At 43.1% G+C, this 27,019-nt stretch overlaps 1 protein-coding gene across 3 annotated transcripts in view; it reads left to right on the top strand.

Annotated features, from left to right (window-relative positions):
• gukh (NHS actin remodeling regulator GUK-holder) overlaps window positions 1-27,019 on the top strand; it is a 42,287-nt gene that overhangs the window by 6,202 nt on the left and 9,066 nt on the right. For all 3 annotated transcript variants that reach the window (XM_018111511.3, XM_018111526.3, XM_089265549.1), the window contains exons 2-4: window positions 21,198-21,529; window positions 24,366-24,712; window positions 25,835-26,107. In XM_018111511.3, the coding sequence (XP_017967000.1) occupies window positions 21,198-21,529; window positions 24,366-24,712; window positions 25,835-26,107 (952 nt within the window). The remainder of the gene's footprint in view (window positions 1-21,197; window positions 21,530-24,365; window positions 24,713-25,834; window positions 26,108-27,019) is intronic.

Genomic DNA, 27,019 nt, shown 5'->3' with positions numbered 1-27,019 from the left:
AAGCCAAACGTGTTTCTAAATATGCCCATTAAAATGGTATGCCTGGCAAGAGGGTCGCTGCGGCTGGCTGTTGCATGAGGCATATGCTGTGCAGCTTCTGGCATGTGGCATGCGGCGTGGGCAGCTAGACAACAGGATACTTGTAGGCGTTAGAACAAAGGCGAAACCCGAATGGCCATTGCCCAGACGCGACTCTGCGAAAATTGTGCGTTGGTATTTTCCAGTTTTCAGTTTTTCAGCTTGCTTTGGCTGCAATTGTGCTGCCCTTGCTGAGACAGGAATGCGCTGGCATGCGATTTCAGTTTATAGATTCGTTCCAGAAACCTGTACAGCGTCCCACAGGTAAACAGCGCGGCACTAATCAAGCGCAGACGGCGACGGTGCCACAGAACGCACAGCAACAACAACAGCAAGAGCTACAATAAAGAGCAGTCGAGGCGGAGAGGAGTTGCCGAAACCCTGCAGCAGCATTGTGGCATTACTTGCATTACTCGAACCCATTGGAATTTCTCATAGCCCATTTGGCCGATGCTGGAGAACTTTAACTTGTTTCTCGGAAACTCTGGCCAAGAGCGTGCAGGCGACTCAAGGGCTTTTGGCAAAAGCTGCTAGCAGCGCGCAGACCTTGAATTCAATTACGCACAGCAACATTGCATAAGTGTGCATGTGTGTGTGTGTGTGTGAAAGGAAGAACACTTTGTCCTGCGACTGTTTATGACATTGTCTGCCTGCCTGGATGTTTGCCTGGCTGTCTGTCTAAATGCTGTTTCCGTCTGGCTGTCTGGCTGTCTGTTGCACTGTCTGCATGTTGATTTCCGGACGGCTGATTGCAGCAGTGGCTACAGCAGCAGCAACATTGCGACAGCAGCAGCAATTTATGTTTCTGTTTTCACTCTCTCATTCATCAAGTCCTGGGCACGCAAGCAAAGATGAGCGCTCGCTACCTGGCCCTAAAAGCAGTTCAAGGTAACCGCAAAAGGTGCTAGCCAAAAGAGTTCGTTACGTTGTTGCAACAACCCTTTTTTTTTTTTGTTACTGTATGCGTGTCTTTGCTTTGTTGTGCAAGTTGGGAAAATGGGAAACGCTCCCTAAACTGCTGCAGGACGAGTTGAGGACGCGACAGTGCGAAAATTGTTTTGTTTGTGGCACAAAAACAAGTTCTGTTCTATGCCGTGCCACAGGCGAGCGCGACAGCTGATGCGTTGATCTTATCAAGCACGCACACACACACACACACACACACATTGATATACACGCAATATGCAAATTAATCAGAGTTGTTTTTTTGGGTGTGCTTAACGGACTTAATGAGGCATTGATTTAACAACCCTGTCGCTGGCAGCTGTTAGAGCATTAGATCAGATCGTATTAATAGATTGTTGAGCTCGTGAGCTGAAGTATCGGCAAGCAACTGTAGTGCTTAACTAAGCACTAACACTAACATTACTTAATTATTGTAATCGTCCCCACACCGATATCTTATCGTAGACACCTGTTTCACTATCATATACCTTGCGCCACAGCAACTTGCCAAGGTGCTTAGGTTGGGCAACTATTTTAAATTAGTGAGCGATATCTATTCGATAAAGATAAAGTTACAATATAGTAACTGGATAGTAAATTAAATTAATATGTCGTTTTAAGTTGCTGAAGAAACTAACTTAAAAATTGAGTTCAAATATTCTAAATGTATATATATTTTTTATTTTCATTTTTATTATAATTTATAGTTACATAAAATTGTTTTGAAACGTTTTATGTCGATATGTCCTCAGCATAATATACTTATCTTTATAATTGACAGAAACAGTTTCAATAAATTTTACTACAAATAAGCTATCTTGTCACATAGTGTCAAACTTAAGCCCAGAGACAATAAAAAACTTACGTCATAATACGCTTGGGCGATAATAATAATGCTGAAGCTCCCCAAAATGTGCGTGGAAAATGATGAAACTTATTTTTAGCTTTAATTTGCCTGTTTATAGATAGGTTTTTTTATAATACATTCAATACAATACTAAGTCTTTTATTTAAATAAAATTATATGTTATAATGAAAGTCCTTCGATGGATGTACATTCTGCAATTTGAACTTTAGTTTTTGAATTTTGATATAGGCGGTTCCCAGACTTGCCCTAGTTCCTTAATAACTTTTGTAAATATGTACTCTTCATTATAATGCAGCAATAGATCATTGCTTGGCCTGTTATTGCCTCATGCTGCATATAGGGGTTGCCCAGAGGCCCAGAGTCCAGCTGCCGTCTGCTGTCATGAGCTTCTAAAAAACTGTGTAGAAATAAATAATACGCTTAACACGCACACATACACATGCATAGAGATAAATCTATGTGCATGTGTCTACATTACTCTCCACTAATTTTCTACATGCACTGCGCCTTTCTCTCCTTCTCTGCTCTCCTCTTCTCCACGTCTTGACAGTTGCTGCAATCGCGTGCGCATTTTAAGATTTAACACTTTCCAGCATTTATAAACACTGTTAAGTGTTGGCAAATGCACAACAAAGTCAGCTTGCAATGCAATTCAGACGAAACAAAAGACAGTTGTTGTTGCTATTGTTGTTGTTGTTGTTACTCTGATTGCCGCATGTAAAACTACTGACATTTGCCGGCTTTTGGTTTTCTTTTCTGAATTTTGTTGTTTTGTCGCTGCTATAAGCGAGTGTGTGCGAGAGAGAGAGAGAGATTGATATGTCGTGGGGCAGAGGTAGAGGCAGATTGACTGACATCATTTCCGATGTTTATCTTTTCATGTTAACAAATGGCAAGAGCATCCAGACGACGTGACATGTACAGCCGACTAGACACGAGATAGCAATACGTTCAGCACACACACACACACACACACACATACACACGCATACAGATGAAAATCCTTTACAGCAACAACAGCAATAGGTACTGTTGTGTAGGTTTCCTTGCTGGATTTTCACTTTTCATGCCTGCCACTTGGCAATTGGGTTAAGTTCAATCGACTAGCCCATAGATTGACAATGTCTTAAGCTGCATGGATGGGAATGAGGGGATGGTGGGGGCTAAGGGAAAGGTTGTGCTCTGACTTGTTGCATGCAGCTTTCACTCGATTTGCATACGCCAGGCACTCGAAATTCATTTGAAAACTAGAAATTCGAGAATCTCTTTGGGAAAGACAAAGACCTGCTGTAGCACGCTGTCTCAGCTCCACACTTGCGCAAGACCAAAAGCCGCTTAGCGACGTCTGTGCTTGTAATGGCCAATTAAGCAGCGTCATTCGCTCAGTCAGTCAATGCATCAGTCGCCGGGCGAGTTAAGCAGGAAACACATGACGGCAACGGAGCGCCCAGTGCGTGGGACCCCGAGCTCCACTTTCCCAAAAAAAAAGCATATAAAAAAGAAGTCAAGTCATGCGCATTTCATTTGCCGTTTGGAGCTGGGGCGGAGTGGGAGGTTCTGCAGCAGAGCTTCAAAAATTCAAGCTGCAGGTGTGTGTAAGTGTATGTGTGTGTGTGTGTGGGTGTAGCTGTGCGCAGCCATGTGGCACATGCGTTATGTGGCAGCTGGAGCTGGAGGCAAATATCATTTACGCTAAATGCACACCGTAACCCATAATTAGATTTGTCTGCGCGCTGAAATCCTTCACGTGGTGTCCAAACAGGGGCGCATGCGTGCCACTTAAGGGCGTTGCATGTGACTCTGTGTGTGTGTGTGTGTGTGTGTAATTAGGGGTGGCAGCCACTCATTATGCTTTTAAGTACGTTTAAGTAAGCCCTAAGCCGCATGCTCTGATAAAGAGATACAGCTGCAGTTGCAGAGCTGCCTTAAACCGAGCTCGCATTCCATTTGTGCGGCATGCCACAATTTGATGCTCGCCTAAAAATTGCCATCTGATTGAAATCTGAGGCAATGTTGCCCACCAAAGATGCCGACGCTCAGATACGGATATTGAGCAGACATTGCCAGAGTCTGTCTCTAGCTATGAATTTCACAGATGCACAGATAGAGCCCGAAAAAAAAAACCCCAACTGAATTTGAGTTGAAATCGTGTTGGCCCGGCTCTTTGCCTTGACTTGTCTGGCTGCCTGGTTGGCTGGCTGGCTGCTTGGCTGGCAGCACGAAATGCAATTACAATAGGGCAAATCGAAATAAGTGAGGAGGCATCGGGAGGCATTTGCAGGGAGCCATTAGACTGACGAGTCGAGAAATACATTTAGTTGGAAATAGCTGCAGTTGCTGCAGACCTGGCCAAAAGCCACTCGGTTGGCTGTCTTCAGATTACAATGCGGCCAAGCGGAAGAGCCGTAAATTATGTTATAAGCCGGGCGGATATAACGACCAGCGACAACACATTCCTTGGCAGCCGGCTGGCTCAGAGTCTCGGCCCAGCTGTGAGCTACTTGTATCTGTCAGATACGCTTTGCCCAGATGCAACCTTTGGCTTGCCTAATGTTTGTTTACAGTTCACGTAGCTGTTGTTGTTGTTGTTGCTGCTTGCTGCTTGCGCCCAATCTATAACGATGCATCAATTGGGTCAATTCGACTCTTTTGTTTGGCAGCAGCCGCACGTCAATGAGCCGTGAACTGACGCGCATTGCTCTGTGCGGATGTGAATGCGGATGCGAATGCGGAAGCTGACTGTATGCAATTCAATTGCTCACCCATTGATTTTGCACTGGGTCAGTCTGTTGCCTGTTTGGCGGTGCAACAGCTGCTGCCCCTGTGTGGCTCAATAGGGTTTCCTTCCCTACCCTTGCAGCCAGCCGGCCCTGCCCAATCGGAGGGCTGCAAACCATTTGACAGGCACTCAAAATGTCATCAAATGGTTTGCTGATTGCGCTTTGCTCTCACAAATGTGTAATAAAAATGTCTAAAGCATAATTAAGTGCAATCGGAAATTGCCCTGAAGGACTAGTAGATACCCTATAATGCAAAAGAGATGGCGCAAGGAAAATGTGCATAAAATCTTTACTAGAATTATAAATAGACTAAACTACTTTTATTTAATACTAAACGTAGTATCTTTTGTATTTTTCTGGCTCTCTTAAGCTATGTGAAAATAACAAAACGAAACCTCATTTCAATCAGACTCTCAAGGCCTTTATACACAAGTCTTATATAACAGCATTAGGGTTAGGGCTCTCCTATTTACCCACCCCAATCTACACACACACACACTACACACAAATGCCTGCACCGAACAAAAGTAAAGGGTATTTCACGAGCTGAAAGCAAATCCCAACTTCAACTTCATGTTTAGGTTCCACTTCATAGACTGATGTAGAGATTTTTCAAGTGCTGTGCATTGTTGGAAACATGAAAGTGTTTAGAGTTTTTTCATCTATTTTTTTTTACCATTTGTATGCGTATGTATGTATACAAATTTTGTACATATTTATGCGTGCGCGCTTCCGGTGCGCCGTGGCGCTTAAAACTGTCACAACCGGAAGTGCAACCTGGCAGTTTAGTTTGGGTCTTAATGCCGCTTTCCAATTGCGCACAATGGCAACATTAACGAGCTGTTTAGCCCACTTTTGGGCCGCGTCGAGGGCGTGCCCGCACGTGTGCTGCATTAATTGAACGCTAGCTGCAACAATAGAATAAGTAGTCGTTGTTACGCCATCGCAACGCATGCAAAAGATCAGCGATCAGAGGTTCCATTTTAATGAGCCGGAGCTGACCCAGTTCGTGGCAGGCGTCGCTGCTTCGATTTGCCCACATGTGCGTGCTGCATACAATTTATTTATAATTTTTCGCAGACGCTGAACTGTTTCGCCTTGTGGCGGCTTGTTTTGCAATCCGGAGTTCAACAAACTTCCAGCAGATCCAAAGCACATGAAAACAAACCGAATTTCCCTAAGGGGCACAGCTGTTGCTGCGCTTCAGCGACAATCTCAACGCTTTGCCCCCTCTCCCCCTGGTTGCCGGCCGGGTCGCATGCAGCTTGTTGCACAGCGTACAACAAATAAATTCCAAGCGCTCAAAACATGTCAAGTCCAATGAAAGGGCCCGCCCCCTTTCGCCTCCTTTGGGCTCCTGTGCAGCACTTGGAAAGTGTAAATGAATTTGTTCTTAATTATGATGATGAGCCGCTGTTTGCCACAGCTTGTTGCCACTGCTTGTTGCCAGTTGTCCGTCGACTGGCAATTCGTTTGGACTTGCCCCAAAGTTTCGGTGTCATTGATTTACTGTCTGCCGTATGCGAGTGGGGCGAATGGGTTGCCATCGGCTGCCTTCTCGTGGCGTTTCCAATCTCTGGACGCTCCATGTAGCATGATGTGTGTGCGCTTTTTATGTAGCGGCAACAGTTTCTTTTAAGCATACGAATACCCAGTAGCCAAAGGGCATGTGAGAACTGAAAACATCATATTAAATGAGAGAAAAGACTAAGGCTAAACATTTATGGGAACAAGTCTCCCAAAAAGAGAAAACATATGATAGCATAGATACACAGCAGCTAGAGCTGCTTGCTAGGGTATTGTCTCGTCGCCAACTGCCCTCTGAGTCGAGACACACACAAAAAAAGTAAGTAAGAGCATAAAATACGGCCTGATGAATTTGGTTTTCTTGTGTCGCTTTCTGGTGGTGGGAAAATGTTTTTCTTTTGATGCCCACAGATGCGCATAGGAGGAAGTGAATGTGAACTTATACAAGATAAATTAATGGATTTGTTAATGAAACAAATTACCAACTAATCTTAGGCGCTGCCTCCTAAAAGTTTACTTCGCTCTTAACCATGTGCTAGGCGCAGCCAAAGTTAGCTTCAGTTCTATTCCAACTTTAGATTTATGTGAACTCTTTAATGCATTGCCCACGCCTTTAATGTTTCCTTCTTTTCTTTTATTGGCTTTATGTCTGTGCTTAATTCATTGTTACTGTTATCTGTAACTTTTTATTGATTTTTGGTTCGGTTCGAACAGATTTATGGGTTCGAAAATTGATTTGGCATTGGAGATGCCCAAGCGGAAAGAAGACATTAAAAACTCATTTCATGTGGTGAGGCTCTCTAGCCAGCCACAGCCTCCGCCTGAAGAAGGTCCTCCTTATCAGTGGGCGTGTCCAGTGACGCACAGCTGATCCTGGTAGCTCGTAAAATAGCTCATAGCATTTTGCTGATATGACAAGTGCCATAAATGATTTTACGAACATCTGTTGCCTAATTTATGTTTCAATTTCAATTTAATAACCGAGCCGCTGGCCAACCCATGTGCACATAAAACTGTCATAATATCGAATGAAAATGCAATGCGACAAATAATTAATTGTCTTTAGCAGCAAGCGGGGAGTTCTGGAAGAAGAGCACTCCTCATCTCAGATACCCTGTGGAGATAATAATGGCAGAGCGTAATGGATGCATTACAGCTGCCAGCAGAGGATAATATAGATTATGTTTATGTAGGTATATAAGAGACAAGTAAGATTAATATATATAGTAAGATAACTTTTTACAGGGTATCTGCAAGTTGCTCCCAGTTGCTTAGAACATTTGAACTTGTTGCTTGATTATTGGACAAGTGAAATAAATGTGCTGGGACTGCCTTCATCATGCTGGTAGAACCCAAGGCACAATTGGGCCTCATTAATCAGCGCATCTTACAGGGTATCAATAAATCAAAATCAGTTTGATTTAGAGACATGTCAAGGGTGTGCTACGATAAAGCTCTCGATGTAGCTCTCACTGATAGCACATTGTAAAATCGATTCATAAAACAGTATTGCAATTATTGACATTAGCCGCGTGACCTTTGATAAGCTCGATAAGAGTTACTACATGCACTTGTATATGTATGTGTGTGTGTGTGAGGTTTTATTGGCACAGAGAACTAGCAACAGGTGATAAAACTAAATGCCCGCCTAATGAGCCAGCCTATTAGCCAACTAGACGGTCTACTAACTGGTTTTGCTGCCTGTTTTATATATCGTAAACATTTTTGGGCTCGACCATAGAATTTTTTACGACCGAAACTTTCCCAACTCAGATTTAAAAGCGTGCCTAATGCAGTCATCAGGGCGCTTATCGTTTTTCATTTCGATTTCCATAATTTATGCCAGGCAATTCCAGTATTTGAAGACACATAATTGTAACATCTCGAATTCCCAGGGAAACAGTTTCAACCAGATCTTTCGTGCTCTGTGTTTGCCTTCCCTATGTGTTTTATCAGTTTTATTTATTTGTTTGTTTGTTCTGTTGCAAGCGGACAGCGAAATGTCAAAAGTCTCGCCAAGTGCTGACAGCAAGACAAAATTGAATTTATATATATACATATATATATTGAAAAATATAGATAATTGTAAAAAAGAAAACAATGTTGTTGTGTTTTAGTTATGGCATAGAAGATACTCTGTAATTTCAGTTGCATGGAAATGGCTCTAATTACAATGGGAAACGTAAATGCAATACAATTTCCTTTTACACCTTTTGCTATTACAATAGGCCATTTGTGTAACCCCCGCTAACCTAGTTTCCATGGTTCAAATATCTCGTAATTGCTGAATATTGTTTTGCCCAATTTGCTTGTATTGTATATCGAATATAGTTATATAAATGCAATGCTTAAGTACAGTTATAATGCAGTGCTACCCGCGCTGCTGCAGCTACAGGGTATGTGGTAAGACGACAACAAAAATACTTAAAATTCATGATTAAAGCCGCAAGTTGAGGGACAAATATTTGTGCTTGACACAGCGCAAATGTTTACAATCCGATGTATTTACAATTTCATTATTTTCCATAGCTGTTTACAATTCCATTGGCTGTTTGTGAGATGCATTAACGAGTCGCTCTGTCCGACGAGTTTGTGGCATAATGTGACATAATTATGTTTGAGTTAGACAGCCAAAGAGAGAGAGAGAGAGGGAGAGAGGGCTAGACTGGGTGTGGGGGTGGTGCGTTCGTCTCGCAATTGCAGCAACTTGAAAGCTCAAGGATCTGCGCACTTCTCGGCATGGCAGACACATGGATTGCTCGGCAGTTGAGCTTGTTGAGATTAGCGCTAAATGCAGGCGCAGCTCTGCCAACTGCTGCTGCTGCTGCTGCAACGTCGTTGACAGACGGACACCTTCTGTAGCACCTCTTACCATATCCATTTGCATCTCTCAGACAGAGACTCGGTGAGGCTCTTGTGATTATCTGCGCCTCGTCTGCACTTAATGGCCAACGATAAGCGACATGGGTTTGGATTGGAGGCCAGTGTCTGCTATGAAGTGTCTGGCAATCTTTGCTAAAATTACGCCAGCCAGCCAACCCCTCTGCTATAGAGCTCTTAAAGCTCCAGCGCAGCGTCACATTCTTAACGAATTTGTATTATTTTCCTTTGGTGAATTTTCTAGTTTTCCTAAGGTTTTTGCTCGCGGGAAAGTTGACATAGTTTGAACCCACATAGGCTCTGGTTCGGGACAAAACCGTGAGCGAGCCGGCCTTTCACTTGGGTCGGAGCTGAGGCGGAGGACATTCGCTGTGGCAGCTACTGCACCTTGCCATGTCGCATGCAACTCGTGGCACAGCTAATCGTCGCCTGTGCATCAGCTTTGGCTGCATTTCGCTGTTGTCTCGAATGCCATCAGTTAAAGGATGTTCTGCCCCTATCGCAGCTCTGTTGGCCAACTTTCTACTGTATGGCGATTGGCATTAGTTGCATTTGATTGTCGCCGGGCTTTAATTAACCGCCGGCTGTGGCAGCCGCAACACTTGCGGTCGCTCGTCGCTCGACTAACTCCAATTGCAATTGTCAACCGATAGGCTGCAGGCCATGCGATACGCTGCCAACAAACACAAACCACAAGTTCAAAAGTTCAACTAACAAAAGCAAAGCCAAGCCGGCTGAAAAAAACAAAAGCAAAAAACAGAAACTTTCTAAATTTGTACATCAACATAAATAACGAAAACATTTGCCACTGACAATTGCAATGTGGCCCAGGGGAGCCATCGAGTGGAGCCACAGCAAACGAAGCTACCTGCCTGCCTGCGCCCGTCGCTCTGTTCCGCAAGCTGGTCTAAAAATAAATTAGTGTCAACAAATTTTGTGTGTTTTCTTTCGATTTATATATACCCTGTAATTTATAGGCATAAAGCAGAAGAACTTTTGCAAAAGCTGTTTGATTTAACTGTATAAATCTGACATGAGAATCACGTTTAGCTGGGTATCTCATAGTCGACTAGGTCGATGTTTCCAGACTACAGTTTGTTTTCGTTTGCACTTCAGCGCCTGAATTTAATTATGGGTTAGCTTAGTGCCACATTGTTGAAGGCAAATTCATTTGTTTAAGCAATTAACTGCTTATCGAGAGGCAAACAAACTCTGGCCACTAATTTGTATCTGCAGCTGAGTCTGGTCATCTAATGAATTGGAAATGCGCACAAATCTTCATTGCAGCAGCAGGCGGCAAAAGGCAGTTGCATGCAAATATTTGTGCAGCTCACAGAGAGAGAGACAGAGAGGGAGAGGGAGAGATAGGGCGACTGTCGTGTGGGCTGTGCTCCTTGGGCTGTAATTCGATCGCCTGCAGGGCTTCGCAGCGATGTCTTTTGCTTGGCTGCCGCTGCCTTTCGATACAGGAAACCATAAAAATCCTCCAGCATTAAGTGTGAAGCGGCGGCATATGAGAAATGAATGATGACTGCGCTGTGCCTTGAGTTTCATTCATTCACAGCAATGTCTGTTCTCAGTTCCAGAGAGAGAGATAGCTGCGAAGGGCAAGGACATGCCTTGAGTACACACATACCCACACACACACACACACGCATAGCTACACACATATACACACATTCTCTTAAGGGCACGCTTGGTACTTGTTTATCCTTAGAGTTGCTTCCTTGCCTGGTTCCTGTTCCCGTGCCCTATGTTCCTGCTGCTGTTTTGTACCTGCCTGGGAATATATTTTTTTTATATTTTTATTTTTTTGCTGCCTTTGTTTTTAGGGGAATTCTTGCCGCTCTTTGTTCTCATGTTTATTTTTTTACCCCCTACTTCCCTTGAGTGCATGCCCACCACTGTTTGTCTCTGCTTCTCTCTCTCGCTCCTCTCTCTCTCTCTTTCGCTGTCACCTCTGCTGTTTGTGATGTTTTGGCTAAGTGTTGCCAAATGTTTGCAGCATTTCCTGTTGTCTACTTTAAGGCGCTGTCGCAGGAAGGCTTCGCATACCCTTTGAACAATTATGCTTGAGGGCATATTAGTTTCTCTTTAATAATACTAAGGTTACTGCCTTATATGATTAATAAATATAATATTAAATTATTTAATTATTTTTTATTATTATATTTTTATATTTATTCACAACTTCTTGCCATTCATGTTTTTCGCCCTCCTCAAATATAGGGTATATTTTAGTCATTTACCATTTACTGTTCTCGGTTTACTTTTCTTATTTAACTTAACACGTGTCAAATAAGTTGGAAAAAATTGTCGTAAAAAAGAAGCGTATATATGTATACGTGTAATGTTATATAAAGTTTGCAAAAAAAAAAAAAAACCTTTAGGTGCTGAGTAGCGAGTGAATTTAATACCCATTCACAGCTGGCAAAGTTGCAGGAGTTGCAGGAGTTGCAGACTGAATGGCACTCGCTTGGGCGCTGCGCTGCGACCCTTACAGCCTGCGAGCCTCGCAGTGTCCTGCGTCCCTCTTGCAACTTAGCACTTGGCATTGTTGCCAGCTGTTGTTGTTGTTGGTGGTGCTGTTTTTCCGCGTTGCAGCAGCAAGAAGTTAATGTAAAATGCATTACGCGGCTGCTTGAACCAGGCTGTGACCCAGCCGTAGGGCACGAAATGTGACACGGACAGCAGGCAGCAGGAAGAGGGCAGGAGGCAACATCATCTCGAGCTGGAGTGGAGTGGCAGCAGTTCGCATAAATCTAAATGCCTAATGACTAGCGTCTAATGCTAATTCATTTTTCAATGGGCCCCGACGCGGTAATTGAATAGGGGCTTAGGCACTGAGTTGACAGGATTTCATTTGATCAGGTTAGCCTATTGTCTCAATTACGTCGAGTTAATGCCGCACCACACTCTCTGCGCTTTCTTAGCTGTCAATTAGCATACTTGCCGCCTCATTCAAAACTTGGGGCGAAACAAATAAACTTGCGGCGGCTGGCAGGAAACTGTTAAGACACAAGCATTACGGCTTATTGCGTTGCCAAGTCAATTAACGCCTAATGGACTCACTGAGAAACTCGTGAATACAATTCATGTTGGGCAGCCAACTAAACTTGAATTGTGATTAATTTTGATTAAAACTAACTGGAGGCCAAGTCATAAACAAGATTACAATGGGAAACTTTTTGATGAGTGGCATTTTGGTGTGAGCTAAATAGAAATGGTGAATGAACTGAGGAAGAAAAGTTGCTGACCAGAAGTCGAGCAATATATAGTATATAATATAATATATAGTATAAAGTGAAAAATAATTCATTTTGTAAGTCACTTAAGATCCTTTTATGTCTTATAGAGTATTGCGTAGTTGTTGTGTTTATGTTCGACTATCTTCTCGGTTGTGACTTTTAGTTTTTGAGCCAACTTATCGCAGCTTGAAACCTTTATCTAGCACCTAGTTAGCACTTCTTTAACACATTTGAACATTCCTCTATGACAAGCTTTCTCTTCACAGTAAAAACTGTTACAATGAAAATATTTAAAATTATATTAAAGCACAATTTACCACAGTAAAAAAATATACATTTTTCCTTCAGCAGTCATCTTTGTTAGAAATCTGATAAGTTCTTAACCAAGCTCTTTTAACAATTCTGATTGATTTAAATTTTGGAGATAAAACTTACCGTAAATCTTCATTATTTCGATTCAGCTGCCCTTTTAAGCAACAGCATTTCAAGCATTTCCCCAGTCTTATGGAAGTTTTCATAATAAACCCATCACGTCACGCATCTATTAAATACCCAAGCCTCATCGGCTTTCGATGCCCATTCTCAGTTTGTAAGGGCTTCTCTGCTGTGCTTATATAAGAAAATAAGCTCGCGTCATGTTCCCAAGCTCTGCTAGCCTTAGGTAGGTAGTCAGTTGTCTGTCTGTCCGTCTGTCAGTCCGTGCGTCAGTCAGTCAGTCGCTATGCTTCTACATAGTTCAAGGCTGTGCCCCATGGCCCGCACTCCGCCGATCTCTAAGAGATTCGTGTAATTTCTAAAGTCTTTCAACGCTCGGCCTGTAATATGACTACGTAGTCAACAGATAGAGATACAGATACAGATGCAGATACAGGGCTTGGGCAGCAGATACATTTTTACAGATTGTGCGTGGCCGGCACAGCGGGATAGATACATAGCTCGCCGTACGCTCTCTGACAAGTCCCGAGCCGCTCTGGCCACATTTCTGAACAAGTCTTCCACGAATTGCTGAAACCCGTTTTGGGTCTCAGCATTTTTGTCGAGTGTACTTCAATTGAACTACTCAATGCTAACTCAATTGCTGTGAGGCCTAGGGCCAACAGCCGTCGTAGCTGCTGCTGCTGCTGCTGTTGCCATTGCTGCCCCTTACCGTAGCCTAGACACTTATAGTCAATTGAAGCAGATACACACTCATACACACACCCACGCACACACACATATGTAGATTTTAACATGCATAGAGACAGGCCTTGCCTTGTGGCTTTTTGTTATTCTGAGCGACTTCATAAACATTTGTGGAGCTCATGGCTGGCATCTAAGCCGGATATCGCGCCCATAATTCACACACAGCCTGCTTTCACTTCCTTTAACCCCCACCATCACACACGCACGCACACATACACAGTCGCTCTTGTGGTATTTTCAAGTTCAAATCAAACATTCGCCATAATCTTCAAGTGTCAGCTGCATCATTTTTTATATTTTTCGTCTGCCTTTTTTTATGAAAAAGGCAAATCCAAATACATATGCTTAAAATAAAGCAAATGCAAACACACACACACACACACAAAGGTGCAAAGCAAATGAGCTGTGAAGAATGGAAAACAACGTGCCCCAAAAAAAGAAAATAAAAGGAAGCAAAAGCAAAGTCGGAAAATGTCACAGAGCATTGAAATGTCGCACCACCAAAGTGGTTGCTGTCCGACGGGGGCGGAAAAACGTGAAAAACTCTCGTGAGCATTTTTGGGCATAATTCGTTTAAATTTAGACGCAGCAGCAGCAGCAACAGCAGCAGCCGGAGCAGCAGCAGCAAAACCCAATAAAATTGTTAGCTGCATTTATTTTTAAACCCCGTAGCCAAACACTTCCGCAGAGGGTGCCACGAGTTTTAGGCTCGAGGATGTTGCCCCTTAATGATATCAGATGCGCTGATCGCTACAGCTGTCTCGCTCTCTCTCGAACTCTACCGCTCCCGCTCCCCCCACCCTCTGGCCCCTAGCTGTTGGAATGTTAAGTGAAGTTTATCCCGCGGGTACTCGCTGAAAAACGCATGTCACTTAAATTTATTGGCCGCAACTACAAGAACAACAACAATGGCCCGGGAAAACAACAGTATGTCCGTCCCGTCTGTCTCTCTGACTGTCTGACTGTCTGTCAGACAGAGTCAGCCTCTGGCATTTGCAGTGTGAAATACATTTTTCATTCAATTTCCCAACGCTGGATTTTATGTGTCTTCGTCCCCAGGGCTGTAAAATCGATTGATACGGACGGAACAGCAGACCCATGATTGAAATTGAACAGACCGGCGCATGCATAGCGTGGGTGTGCGTACCGATTGGGCGGAGTCGGGCTGCAGCCCTGCTCTATGTAGAGACTCGAATGTTTAGCAGCAAATTTAACTGCTCGTCTCTTAATTAGTTTACATGGTCATAATATCGAGCTGACGAGACGATCTCAGCTGAGCGGAAGTCTTACGTCCGTAATCAACTTAAAGCCCGGCTCGAGCTTGATTAATTAGAGCAAAAGAATATATATCGGCTAATTGCTGTCACGACTGGCGACAGGGGTCAATTAATTTAAATAAAAAGCCAAATTGTCAGGTCATGCAAAGAAACAGAAACAGTAATAAAAACTCACGAAGATCTTAATTAATTGTGTGGGAGGTCCGCATTGCCAATTGCCTAATAAATAGTCTCAATTGCTGAGGGCTGAGGCAACATATCCCACTGGAAGGGAGAGAAAGAGAGACGGTAGTACCTTAAAGCTATCATCTAAAGAGACCACACATAGATAGACAACAGCCTGTATGCGTAAGGTTTATGAAATTAGCTCAGGTTCTACAAAAATTTCCTCTTGAAACTTTGCCTCTCTGTTTAATCTAACACCAGATAATATTAAAAGATGCCCTATCCAGTTTTGACTATGTTTTTCTACAAAAACTTTCAGTTTATATAACGGCAAAATCTTAACTCTTGTAAAGTTTCTTTATAACTGTAGCTCAACAATAAAAAATTTTATTAAAAAATAAAATCGTTTTATTTCCAGCCCAGAGTTAATTAGAAAACGCCCTTTAGAAACATATTCCGTCATGGTTGATTTTCATGTAAATTATTTGAATGAAAGCCTCACAGCATCAAAGTTTGTAAACTTTAACAAATAGTTTCGATTTTGATTTGAATAAATAACATTTTGAGCTGCTCTTGGCAATTATTTGTCTAGCTATACAAAATGCGATGCGATGTTAATCCGGCATGCTATGAATTGGGCCTTTTGGCAGCCGTGCGTTATCTGGCATCGTCATAAGTAGTTCAAAAACTTCTAAAAAGGCACTCGCATTCGCTGAGGTCACATGATTAGCCAGGAGAGGGTCGATGGCAACTAAACCCTTGCCAGCTGCACGCCTGGCAAGCCCCAAATATCTCGCATTGTGAGTTATCGTGTGCCGCAGTCGCATCGACCTTTTGTGAGTTTTTATGGTACGGCAAAAATCACGTGACGTGCCCATTTTCGGGCGATGCGGAGAGTGAGTGCGTGGGTGCGCCCACAGGGCATTGATATGAGCCGAATGATGCGAGCTATTCGCATAAATCAGTTTTAATAGCCCAGCTGCAGGAGTCAATCGGCAAGTTGTGTCAGTTGTGGTGGCTGCTGATCGACTTGCCTTGGGGGCTCAGCCTGGTTTTAGCAACGCTTTTAATGAGATTTCAAACGAGACTGAAAAAGCAATTTTCTCACTTTGTTGTTGCTTTCAACGTTGTCAACATTTTGCGCGTGTGTGCTTTTTGTTTTTGTACCTCGCTTGAGTGTTGCTAGCAACATTTTTGGCGTTTTACGAGCAACATTTGCCCCCTGATTACTGTTACTCATACTCAATCTCTTTCCCTCTCTCCCTCTCTCACTCTCGCTCCTCACACCACGCCTTTTGGCTTTTCACGCTCCGCTGCTGCTGCGGCTGCTGCTGCTGCTGTTACATTGCATAAATTTGTCGAGCTTTTGTTGTTGCTGCTATTTTGCGTTGTTTGTCGTTGTTGCTGCTGGCTGGCGGCTTTACAATTTATGCCCCCAAAACGTCGCCTGACTTTTGTTGGCATGCGAAAATTTGCTAAAATAGCAGCCAGAAGCAGAGGCAGAAGCAGAGGCAGAAGCAGAGGCAGCGGCAGAGGCAGCGCCCAGCAGCCAGCAGTCTCTGTTGCCGCATAAAAACTTTCGTTCCCGTTGCCCATAAAGCACATGTGAATACACTTTGCGTTCTCCCATGCTCATACATATGTATGTATGTATATAATGTAACGGTTTCCGTGCCTATCTGTGTGTGTGTGCTATTTATGTATTAAGTTAAAGCTTTGTGGTACAAATTTAGCTTTAAGCTTAACTAGCTACAGCAGCAGCATGCAATGCCTGCCCGGCTCATAAATCGTCTACTACCAAACCTAAGCAGACAATGCGATAAGCGCAGCTTTTCAGGCTGCGCCAGGTTACGGCCCAGACTCATCATTCATAAAAAGTGCGCGGCTTGGCTTGTTGCATTTGCTGTCTTCCTCTTTCGATAAGTCAGCAACATTGATAAATTGATAGCAGCACAACAAAAATTTGGCTTTTTTTTACAATTTGATAGACGAGAAGAGAAGGTAACAGAGCTAGTTCACAACATGGAACAATGATTACATTGAACTAATTCTGAATAAATCCATTGATGAACTACATTTCTAGTAGCTTTAGTAAGTGAGGCATTTCTATTAGCTCCTGTAAGTAGCGCAGCTTAAATGAGTTGAGAATTGAGCTGATTTTAGCTGAAATAAATATGTCAAATTATTTATATAAATAAATAGTTGTTTAATTCAAAAGAGAACTTTACAATGGGTTATATAATGGAGCAAAATAGACTTAGCTTTAACTTTAATTTTCTCATTTAATACTTATACTTAAAATATAAGCTAAATATCTAACATAATAATATATATATTGGCAAATATTCTCAGTAAAAAATCAAGGCCAGAACTGCTACCTCAGATTACCATAATATGCTATAGCATTATCAAAAGTATAAAATCAGGCAATGCTCTTTTACAGCTAAAAACTCATTTACATATTTAAAGAGAGCATCTCCTAGTCGACAGTTATTTTCTTTATAATAAATTCATTGCTGAACGACTTTCATTTATTTTTCTTGTACTTTTTTTTTTGTATTATCGCAACGGATGCTGCAGGACTTTCATTTCCCGTCTGTCCGCTGTCTGTTGAGTCCGGCGTATGGCTTCAGTGCCACTGAAATGTGACCCGTAATTGCTTTAAATACCATTATGACACTTATGCACAGCGAGTGGCAAGCCCGTGGTTCGTGGACCACAGTCCATGGAGAGCGAGCGCTGGCAGCTCGCCAAGCACCAAGCACCGAGAGCCAAGGGCCAAGGGCAGCTCGTGGTTGCAAGCTCGTTGCGCTTGTTGGCTTCAATTGTTTTCGCTTTAAATAATTAAATTAAAATGGGCAGTCGAACTGATTGGAGCAGTGCTGTGGTTCCATCCTCCTCCTCCCCCTCCCCCTCCTCCTTCTTCGTCTTCTCCTATGGTATCACTGCAATTAAGGCATTTTTGACCGCAGTGCGATGCTTGGGCATTGAACCCGCTTGGCTGCCAGGCGACCGAAAGACCGCCTTGCCACCAATTATCGATGTACTTCTTCTATGCCTGCCCATAAATCTTTCCATGCTAGCTTCGACATTATCGCCAGCCCGCCTCGCCTCGCTCCACGTGCTGCAGCTACGTGCCTTGTATGGAACTTGTTTTGCGCAAATTATGCGACAGAACGCGCTGCACTATGCCAAACAGATTCTATCCAGCAGATACAGCTACAGCTACAGCTACAAGACCATAAGCAGCAGCAGCAGCCACAACCACAGTCGCAGTCGCAGTCGCAATCGCAGTTGTAGCCTTGCACGTACTCAGCCACATTGCACCACCGGCTGCTCGAGCACCCCCGCTCGTCGCGCTGTTGGCGGTGTCAATTTATGGCCAGCGCTAGTTTCTAATAAGAATTTCAACGCCTGGCTTTGGCTTTGTTGGTTGCTGATTTGATACGCTTTTGGCATCTTATGCGAATCTGTCAGTTATTTGCGGCTTTGCTGCCAATGTGCCACAGCCAAATGCACTTTAGCCAGCTATCATTTCATACAGCAGACACAACTGTCTGTCTCTCTGTCTATCTGTCTGTCTCTCTGTCCATAGATATGTGCGGCTTATTGGTTTTGTCAGACACACGACACAAGCTGTGTTCGCATCATGTCTGGGTTTTGATTTGTGCTCTGCTATAAATTTCAACAGATTGACACGACAATTGACAATTGTCGCGTGACAACGGCGCCAACTCGAATTTGATATTTCGTGCTTGAAAACAGTTGGCAGAGGCACCTACAAAGCCTTTGAATAATACTACAAACAGTAACTAATAGAGCTCTGACGTGATTAAACTAGTTGAAAAGTGCAATTATAATTGAGTAAAAATCATAGAAATTAACTAACTCAAAAACAGAGCTTTTTCATATACATTTATAGTTTTTTAAACACTTGTTTGGGCTTACAATTCGATTATACAAATTATACAACAGATATTAATAAAAATTTATATATAATTTTTTAAATCTACTCTTAAGTAGGCAACTCAATTATCAGCTCTAATTGCAAAAGTCATTCAAGACCTCTATCGAGCAGTGGGAAACATTTTTTCTTTTTGTTGATGTTCGCTTGTATTTAATTTTTATGCCTGGCCATAAATTTATTGTTTACTCAATTGCTTTGTGCATTGACGACGTTTATCATGGTTTGATTATTTACTTTGCCAGCGAATGCGCTATACAATCTCCCAGCCAATTGTCTTTGTCTGGGAAATGGTCAGCGCGGGTCTGATACGATCTGTGTTCTGGCCGTGGCATGAGTAAGGCTCTTGGCCCTGAACTGAAATGGCCGCGCCAATCGGGCGTACATGCATAAGTTATGTGCATTATCCTCCAGACAGTCAGAGAGACGGCCAAAAAATGAAATTAAAATACAGAGGATGTAAATTCGTCGCTTTTAAGGAAAAATCATTTTGCACAGTTAATTTGTTATTTCCGCAGCTGCTGACAGTTTCCGGCAGTGGCCAAAAGCACCTGAGCATGCTTAATTGAATTTCGGGCCCAAATGAGCCGCGGATTGGGGCATGCAAATTGTAGCTGCCGTGGCTGTTGCTGTTGCTGTTGCTGCTGCTGTTGCTGTTGCTGGTGCGTTTCGGCATGTGCTCACTGTCAAGTGCAACATGGCCAGGCAGGCGCTGCGTGCCAATGTCTGCGTACTTGAAATCACACAAAAATGACTCAAAGTATCTGTAGCTCTGGCTGTGGCTGTGACTGTGGCTGTCGACCCACAGTGCCCAGACTCATGCATCTTCCAGTGGGGCATTCAACGTCAAAATGTTGCCCGGCTGCCATAAAATTGCCTGAATTTAGCGCTAGCCGAGCGACGCCGCTCTCCTCGACTGTTTGGCTACTGTTCCCAGTTGTTATGCCTGGCAGCGGTCCAGCTGCCGCGTCGAGTGGTGTCTCTGCCCCTGCCTCTGCCTCTGCCACTGCCAGCGCCTCAGCCTTTGCTTTTGCCTTGTTAATCTACGAGTGGCAGTTGCTGTTCCTGGTACTTGGAGCAGCTACTCCTCGGGCTTTGTTGTTTTCATTACCGTCCACATGGGCGCCTATTAAATGCGAAATGTGCAGACAGCCAGAAAGAAAGAAAGACAAACGGTCGTCAGCCCAGATACCAGCCGAGCACTGCTCCCAGCCCATCCCGCCCCTCCGCCGCACTCGCAGCATTTCGCATCTTGGAGCGTCTGTCATATGAATTAAATATGCAAGTGCCGTCCCGAGCTGCCATCAGCTGCTGCACTTGCAGTTGGGTGCTGGCCATGGAGCTGGGATGTTCTGGACCGCTTGGGTGATTAAAGTTAATTACATTTTTCATGGCTCGCATCAGTTTTCCTTTTTGCCCCTTCCGTATACATTTTTTTTTATTTACCACGCTTTATGAGCTTCGCTTTTTTTTTTTTTATTATTATATATATGTGGGTTGTCCTTGGTCTTTGCCGATTTTTCCACTCTATTAATTTGCCTGTTGATTTATGTGCGGGTGACGGGCAGCCGGAGGGGTTTTCCCTCTGTTTTTGTTTTTGGAATTTGTTTATATGGAAATCAGAGCAAACAGTGTGCGGCATGTGGCATCATCATCGTCATGTAAACACTGAAGCAGGGCGTTAAATCGAATAGCGAATGCCGCAATCATTTCGCAATAGTCGGAGTCAAATAGGCAGCTGTGCTCAAGATCTTTCGTAGAGAAATGGGCAGCTGGAATGTGGTGCACAGACTGTTTTGCTTAGATTGCATAAAAGGCTTGATTGATCACGCACACCATTGGGATGTACATATATGGGCTATGTACTGACTCATGCTGGGAAATTATGGCATATACATAATCTAAATGGAGCAGATTGCAGACTGCAAACAGTTAATGAATCATCTGATTGTATTACATTTGTTATTCCTACTTCCACAATATGGCACTCTGGGCGGTATCCAATATCAATGATATCGCTAGCTCGGAAATGAACTAATTTTTCCTGTGAACTGTAACTGTATATGGTAAAGCTGTTAGGCAAGCTTTATTAATAGGCGTCTATTCCAAACACTGAGCACAAATGTCGTTTACAATTCCCAAATAGTGAAGGCAGTTGCCCAGTATGTAGCTAAGCCTATTATTAGACCTATTATAGTAGCGCTATATCGTTCAATTTTACACATCATTTATTTATATTAACACCGTATTCTTCTGCTCTTTTCTCCCTCGCTCTACCTATAGCTGAAAGCGACCTGCTCACCTTTGCACAACGTAAGCAGCACTACGAGTCGGACAAGTCATTCCAGACGGAGCTCTTCTCCAACGAAACACGACCGGCTAGCGTGCGCCAGCTGTACAAGGAGGCGGGCAAGGAGGTGGTGCTAATGTCCACAGCTACCACACCGCCACGCTCCGTGTCCTTTAATGCCGATGCACAGGCAAACGACGATGTTCTGGATGGCATTACGGAAGCGTCCGGCATCGAGGAGTCGCTGCTCTGCTCTGACTCGGACTTTGGCAATGCCAACCGCAGGCTGCGCACGCGCATCGATGCCGAGATTGAAATACGCTTGGTGAGTAGCCTCGTCCAGAGGCAGCCAGTTGGGCCGTTAGTCGTGCGACTAACTGCTTTGTGGAGTAGCCGCAACAGTTCAAGTTGAGTTAGTACTTGCGCCATACATAAATAATAATCTGCACTCCAGCGTAGCCAACGGCAGTGCCGGCCACAGCCCCTACCCAGCCCGATCCATGTCCAAAATCCGACCACGGCCCCATGTGTGTGGTCTTCGCGGTTGACGTTGTGGCCATTGCTTCCTGCTATTTGCCAGCTGTGCCAGCTCAAAAAGCTCGGGCCAAAAACATCTTCCAACAATGTGCTCCATATAGACACATGAAGACACACACACACACACATATATATATACTGTGGCTAGTTGCCACAGACTCGGCGAGAGGCCTCTGTCGTTGTCAAACGAGTTGAGCCAAAGCAGATACTAAGACCACACAACGGGCTCTTGGCTAACGAGCTGGTCGCCAAATCATTTCGAGTTCAGTGGAGTTGTTGAGTTGTTATACCCTGTGATGGCCCAGGCGTGGGGAGTAAAGAGTCTTAGCCCCAGAACTTTATAGGTCTTATAAGTAGTAAAAGCATAATCAATTCAGTTTAATCTAAAACATTATTCTCAGATATGTGCAAGGGCATAGGAACTTCATTCAATTCTTCTTAGAGCATAGCCATAATTATGAGCCTTTACATATGGAAATTTATATATAAAGATAGATTTCCAACAATTAACAATTTAAATTGTAATTCTAAAAAATTCTTTAGACATAAACTATTTACAGGGTATGGTCTAGTCATTAGCCTCATGTAATATTTATATCTAAAATATTTCAATGTAATATTCATTTATAACTAGAAAGCGTCATTCCATAACCCATTCCAACCCAAGTGCCGTTTACAGGGTATTCTCTAGTCTCTAACATGCCACACAGTTCTTACTTCGTTTTTAATTGCCATTGTGACGTCCCACGCTGAGCTTATGAAATTGCCAGTAGAAACCGACTTCAATCTAAACTGTTAAAGCCGCTTGCACCGCCTCGCTCCGCCTATCTCGACTCGTATCTGCGAATCGCAGTTACTTAATTTGAGCTAACGCGCTTCAAAGTTGTCCCATTTGCCGTGGCCGGCAGCAAGTCCATCATTATCACCATCAACATCATCATCATCGTCATCATCGTCGTCGTCGTCGTCGCCGTCGTCATCATTTTCCTCATCCACATCAGCGTCAGCGTCAACGTTGTCTTTCCTTGTTTATCCATGCCATTAGATAAGCTGGCCAAGACAAACAGCCAGTGGCCAAAGGCTGACTACGACAAGGTGGCGAATGGGAATGGGAATGGGAATCGGAGTATAGACGACGCCACGGCGACTTTCCTGTTCGGCAGCTTGGCAAAACTAGTTGAAACAACAACAACAACAACAACATCAGCGTGGCAGCCAGTTGTCAATAGTTGGCCCAAAATGTACGACTGGCTTTTAGCCCGGTCGCCTGAGCGCGACATCTTTGTCGTCTGCTCCCTAATTGAATGACTTTTAATCCTTTTCGCATTGCGTTTGACGTTAGTGGCCGCCAGTTCCACTTGGCTGCATCTCCAGCTCCAGCTCCAGCTTCAGCTTCAGCTTGAACGTCGTTTCCAGTTTTAGCTGTGACTTTGGCTCCAGTTAGCCAAGAGTCGTATTAGCGCATTGCGGTTTATTGCTTACGGCCGCAAAAAGATTGTCGTTGTTGTCGCCGTTGTCGTTGTTGTTGTTGTTATTGTTTACTGTTTGCTGTTTATTTGTGAGACGGCAGCAACAGCAGACACATTGAATTCGATTTTATTATATATGGCACGACATTTATGTGCAAATATTTTATCATTCATACTTGGCCATTCAATTGAGCCAAACAAAGAGCCGACGAACCGTAAACAACAACAGCAACAACAACAACAAATTATTGGCAGCTAGACAGGACTCTTGCACACTGCTTACAAAATTATCTAATGTCGCGGAGAATATTCTAAAGTAAAACTGGAAAAACTGGAAAAATTCGTCTAGCAACATTTTCCATGGAGTTTACAATATTCTGAGCAGTTAGCTAAGAATCAGAATTTCGATCCAACACAAATTAGTTGGCACCACTGTGCGCTCCATGGATTCGTTGGCTCAATTCCGAACAAAGTTTTATTTCCTAATGAAAACGCAGCACAAGTGGAATTTTATGTAAATTTCTTGTGGGTGTTGGGGCTAACTTGGTCTTACATATCCATGACCAAACTACAGACAGACTCCAGCTCCACCCCCCCATTTTGTTTGCTGCCCTTTCTCCAGTTGACTTTCAATTGTTACAATTGATTTTAATGGGGACCCCGAAAATCAATCGAAACGATTGCGCCTTTTGCTTAGTGAGATTGGATGCGCTCGGAAATAGAGCTCGGAATTATTTTGGGGAATTTGTAGATTGTCTGATTGCTTTTAATTAAACTGATTGAATTTCGAAGAGCTGACCAGGGGAGGGAGGATGTCGACCCACATGGAATACAAATCGAAATCAAGTTTAGAAAACGCGTGTTTTTTTTCTGACAAATCGCGTGACTTGGTCAAATTTGCGCTGGCCAGAAGAGACAAATGTTTGCGCACGAGCTGTGTCAGCCATTCATTCATTCATTTCAGCATATGAGTGTGGCTTCCTTTCAAGGATATGCGTGACGGGCCTGCCTCGGGACCAATTAAGGCCATAAAACATAAAACCTATTTTTGCATGTCGTGTTTTTTTTGCCAACGGCTAATTAAGCGACGAATGCCTTTTGGTTAACCCACACTCTAACCCATTCGACCCTTTCTTTCATTTCCCTTTCTTGCAGCCCGCTGCCATCGAGGATTTGCGGAAGTGGACATCCAGCGAGGCGCTGGGTGATGTCACCGTCACGCCCGATTGCATGCACCACGTGGACACCTCGATCTGCACATCGCTGGCCATTGGTGATAATGGCGTCCTAACGCCCGCACTCTCTCCGTCCGTGCTGTCCGCCGATGCCGCCGATGCGCTCTACGCGCTCAACCTCAGCCAGCCGGCGGACAGCTCCCATCATCATCATCAGCAGCTGCAGCAGCAGCAACAGCTGCTGCTATCGAACGATATCAATAAAGATGTGCCTTTGAATCATCGACTGCCTTCACCCGAGGAACAAACCAAAATAATTGCCTTAAAGTAAGTACAGTGATTCATACTAAGCTCTAACTAAGCCAGTAGCTGACAGTTTGACGGGCATTGTGCAGCAGCCAATCCCAGTGCATATGCTAATTATATTTAAAACTTAATTTTATTGGAATTTTATGTAAATTTTTACAGCTTGTTTGCTGTTGTTGTTGTTGTTGTTGCTATTGTTTAACCAGCCGGCATAGAAAAACAATCAGAACAGATAAAATTGCCTCGTTTTTTACTGTGTGCTGCATGGCGAAGCACAGATATCATGAATTTATTCTGTTGGCTGGTTTTTGTTTTTTGTTTGATAATTACAATAAAGGAAAGTGCATAAAATGTATTGAAAATTAGCTGGGCTATTAATTAAAAACATTCCTCGGCAAGTATTTGGACTGTTGAATTTATGAATGTTAGGGTATCTAAGAGTCATTATGCAGTTGAACTATTTCTTAGTAGTAGTAATTAAAGCAGCTCAGAAAAGGTCTAAGGCCGAAAATGTGTATAATTCAGATATCAAGATATATTTCAAAAACGGCTTACTACATATAATAGTAACGTAATATACTATGTCTATATAACGAACAAGAATTTATCAATAGCTCTATAGATCTCTAGCCTAAGGTCTTAAATGCCAAAGGTCCGGCTAGTATATTTGAACTTCGTTATAGGCCATTCCATTTCCATCTATAATATTTGGCTTTTTTTTTTTTTTGTTTGTCAAGCTTTGGGAGGGCAATGCGACGCAATGGGAAACCGCGGCGTAAAAAAAAGCTAAATAAATTAATTCAATTGCGCATTACGTAAATTTACAATGTGGCCACACACACAATTATGCAAGTGTTGGCCGGGGGCCACGCCCACGAGTTGCCTTTCGGCGGCCATGGCTCATTTGTTTGAGGCGCAGCAAACAGACATTTGAACGCAGGGCAATGGGGAGTTGTGCGGAGTGGGCGTGGGAAGTTGGGGAATTGGACGCAAACATTGTTAACGCTTCGTTGATTTAATGCGCAAATGTTTGATTTAACAATCGTAAAGCATGACAACAAAATACCACAAAATGCACTTTAAAACTGAAAAAAAAAGATAGAAAATTGACTCTAAAATCTAATCTTATTTACCCGTTTGCAGATACCCCGCCGAGGTGATCTCGGTGAACACGTCCGGCAAGCACTTCCAGCGCATGTGCGCCGCACGGAAATCCACGACGGGCTGCTATGCCGGCGGCGCTGGCTCTGGCACGCCCAGTAGCGGCAGTCCCGAGGACAATCAGGCGGAGGCCAACAATCTGGACGACAACGTGCACACGGTCAGCCGGCGGTCGAGGTCGCGCAAGGTGCGGGGCAAGCGTCGCAACACCATTGCGGGCATCGACCAGAAGGAGATCCAGGATGCGGCCAATGGGTATGTGAATGTGATAATTGTGAATCGCTGCGCGATGCGCACAGAGTTTCTTTTCCAATATTGTTTATCACTTTTCGTTGCCAATTCGCAAAAGCTCTTCGTTGCAGTGGCTCTCAAACTGTACATAATGCATACTGAGACCTCATATACAACATGTCGTACATATACAAATATATATGATCATGTTGTATGATCCATATATATATATATAACCCATTTTCCTAGAGAATTATTGTGAAAATCGCAACAACAACAAAAAAAATCAATTAGCTGTTCAATTTGTTATGCTGTTTAGTATTTGAAATATTTTTGAAACAATTTTGAATTTATTTTCCAAACATTTTTAGACAATAATCGAAAGTTGTACAAATCGATTCGTTCGTGCCTTGTTGTATTTTCCTTTCTGTAATTATTCTTATGTAATTAATTATTGTTATTATTTGCTAAATTAGGAGCACAGCGCATGCCGAACTAAATGAAAAAATTTATTTAAGCTGAATGTTGTACAAAAGCAAACTGATTTGTAAATAATCCGATTAATCGTTGTTTGTGTTTCGCATATATAGTTTAAAATATATAATTTTGTTCTGTCCAAATCGATGCCAATTACAAAGATTTGCAAGCAACATAATTTTCTTTTCAGCCAAGCGAATTAAAACTAAATTTTTTCTGCCAGCTAAAAATATATTTAAAAACATAATTGCAAAACGCCTAAAATTACGAATGAAATATTAAAAAAAAAAAAAAGAGAAACAAAAAAAAAACAGCCTAACAAATTACTTAACATTAGAAACCAACACAATTGCACACACTCATACACTCACACACTCAAACATACACACATTGCTCGCATTTATCATAAAATTCATTCATATCCGAGACATTCACCTCATGCATTCAGCGCAGTCACAA

Source organism: Drosophila navojoa, chromosome 2 (genome assembly GCF_054131105.1).
Source record: "Drosophila navojoa isolate 15081-1374.11 chromosome 2, UAZ_NAV_1.0, whole genome shotgun sequence".
Classification (NCBI taxonomy): Eukaryota; Metazoa; Arthropoda; class Insecta; order Diptera; family Drosophilidae; genus Drosophila; species Drosophila navojoa.
This window is presented reverse-complemented; position numbering and strand designations above follow the sequence as displayed.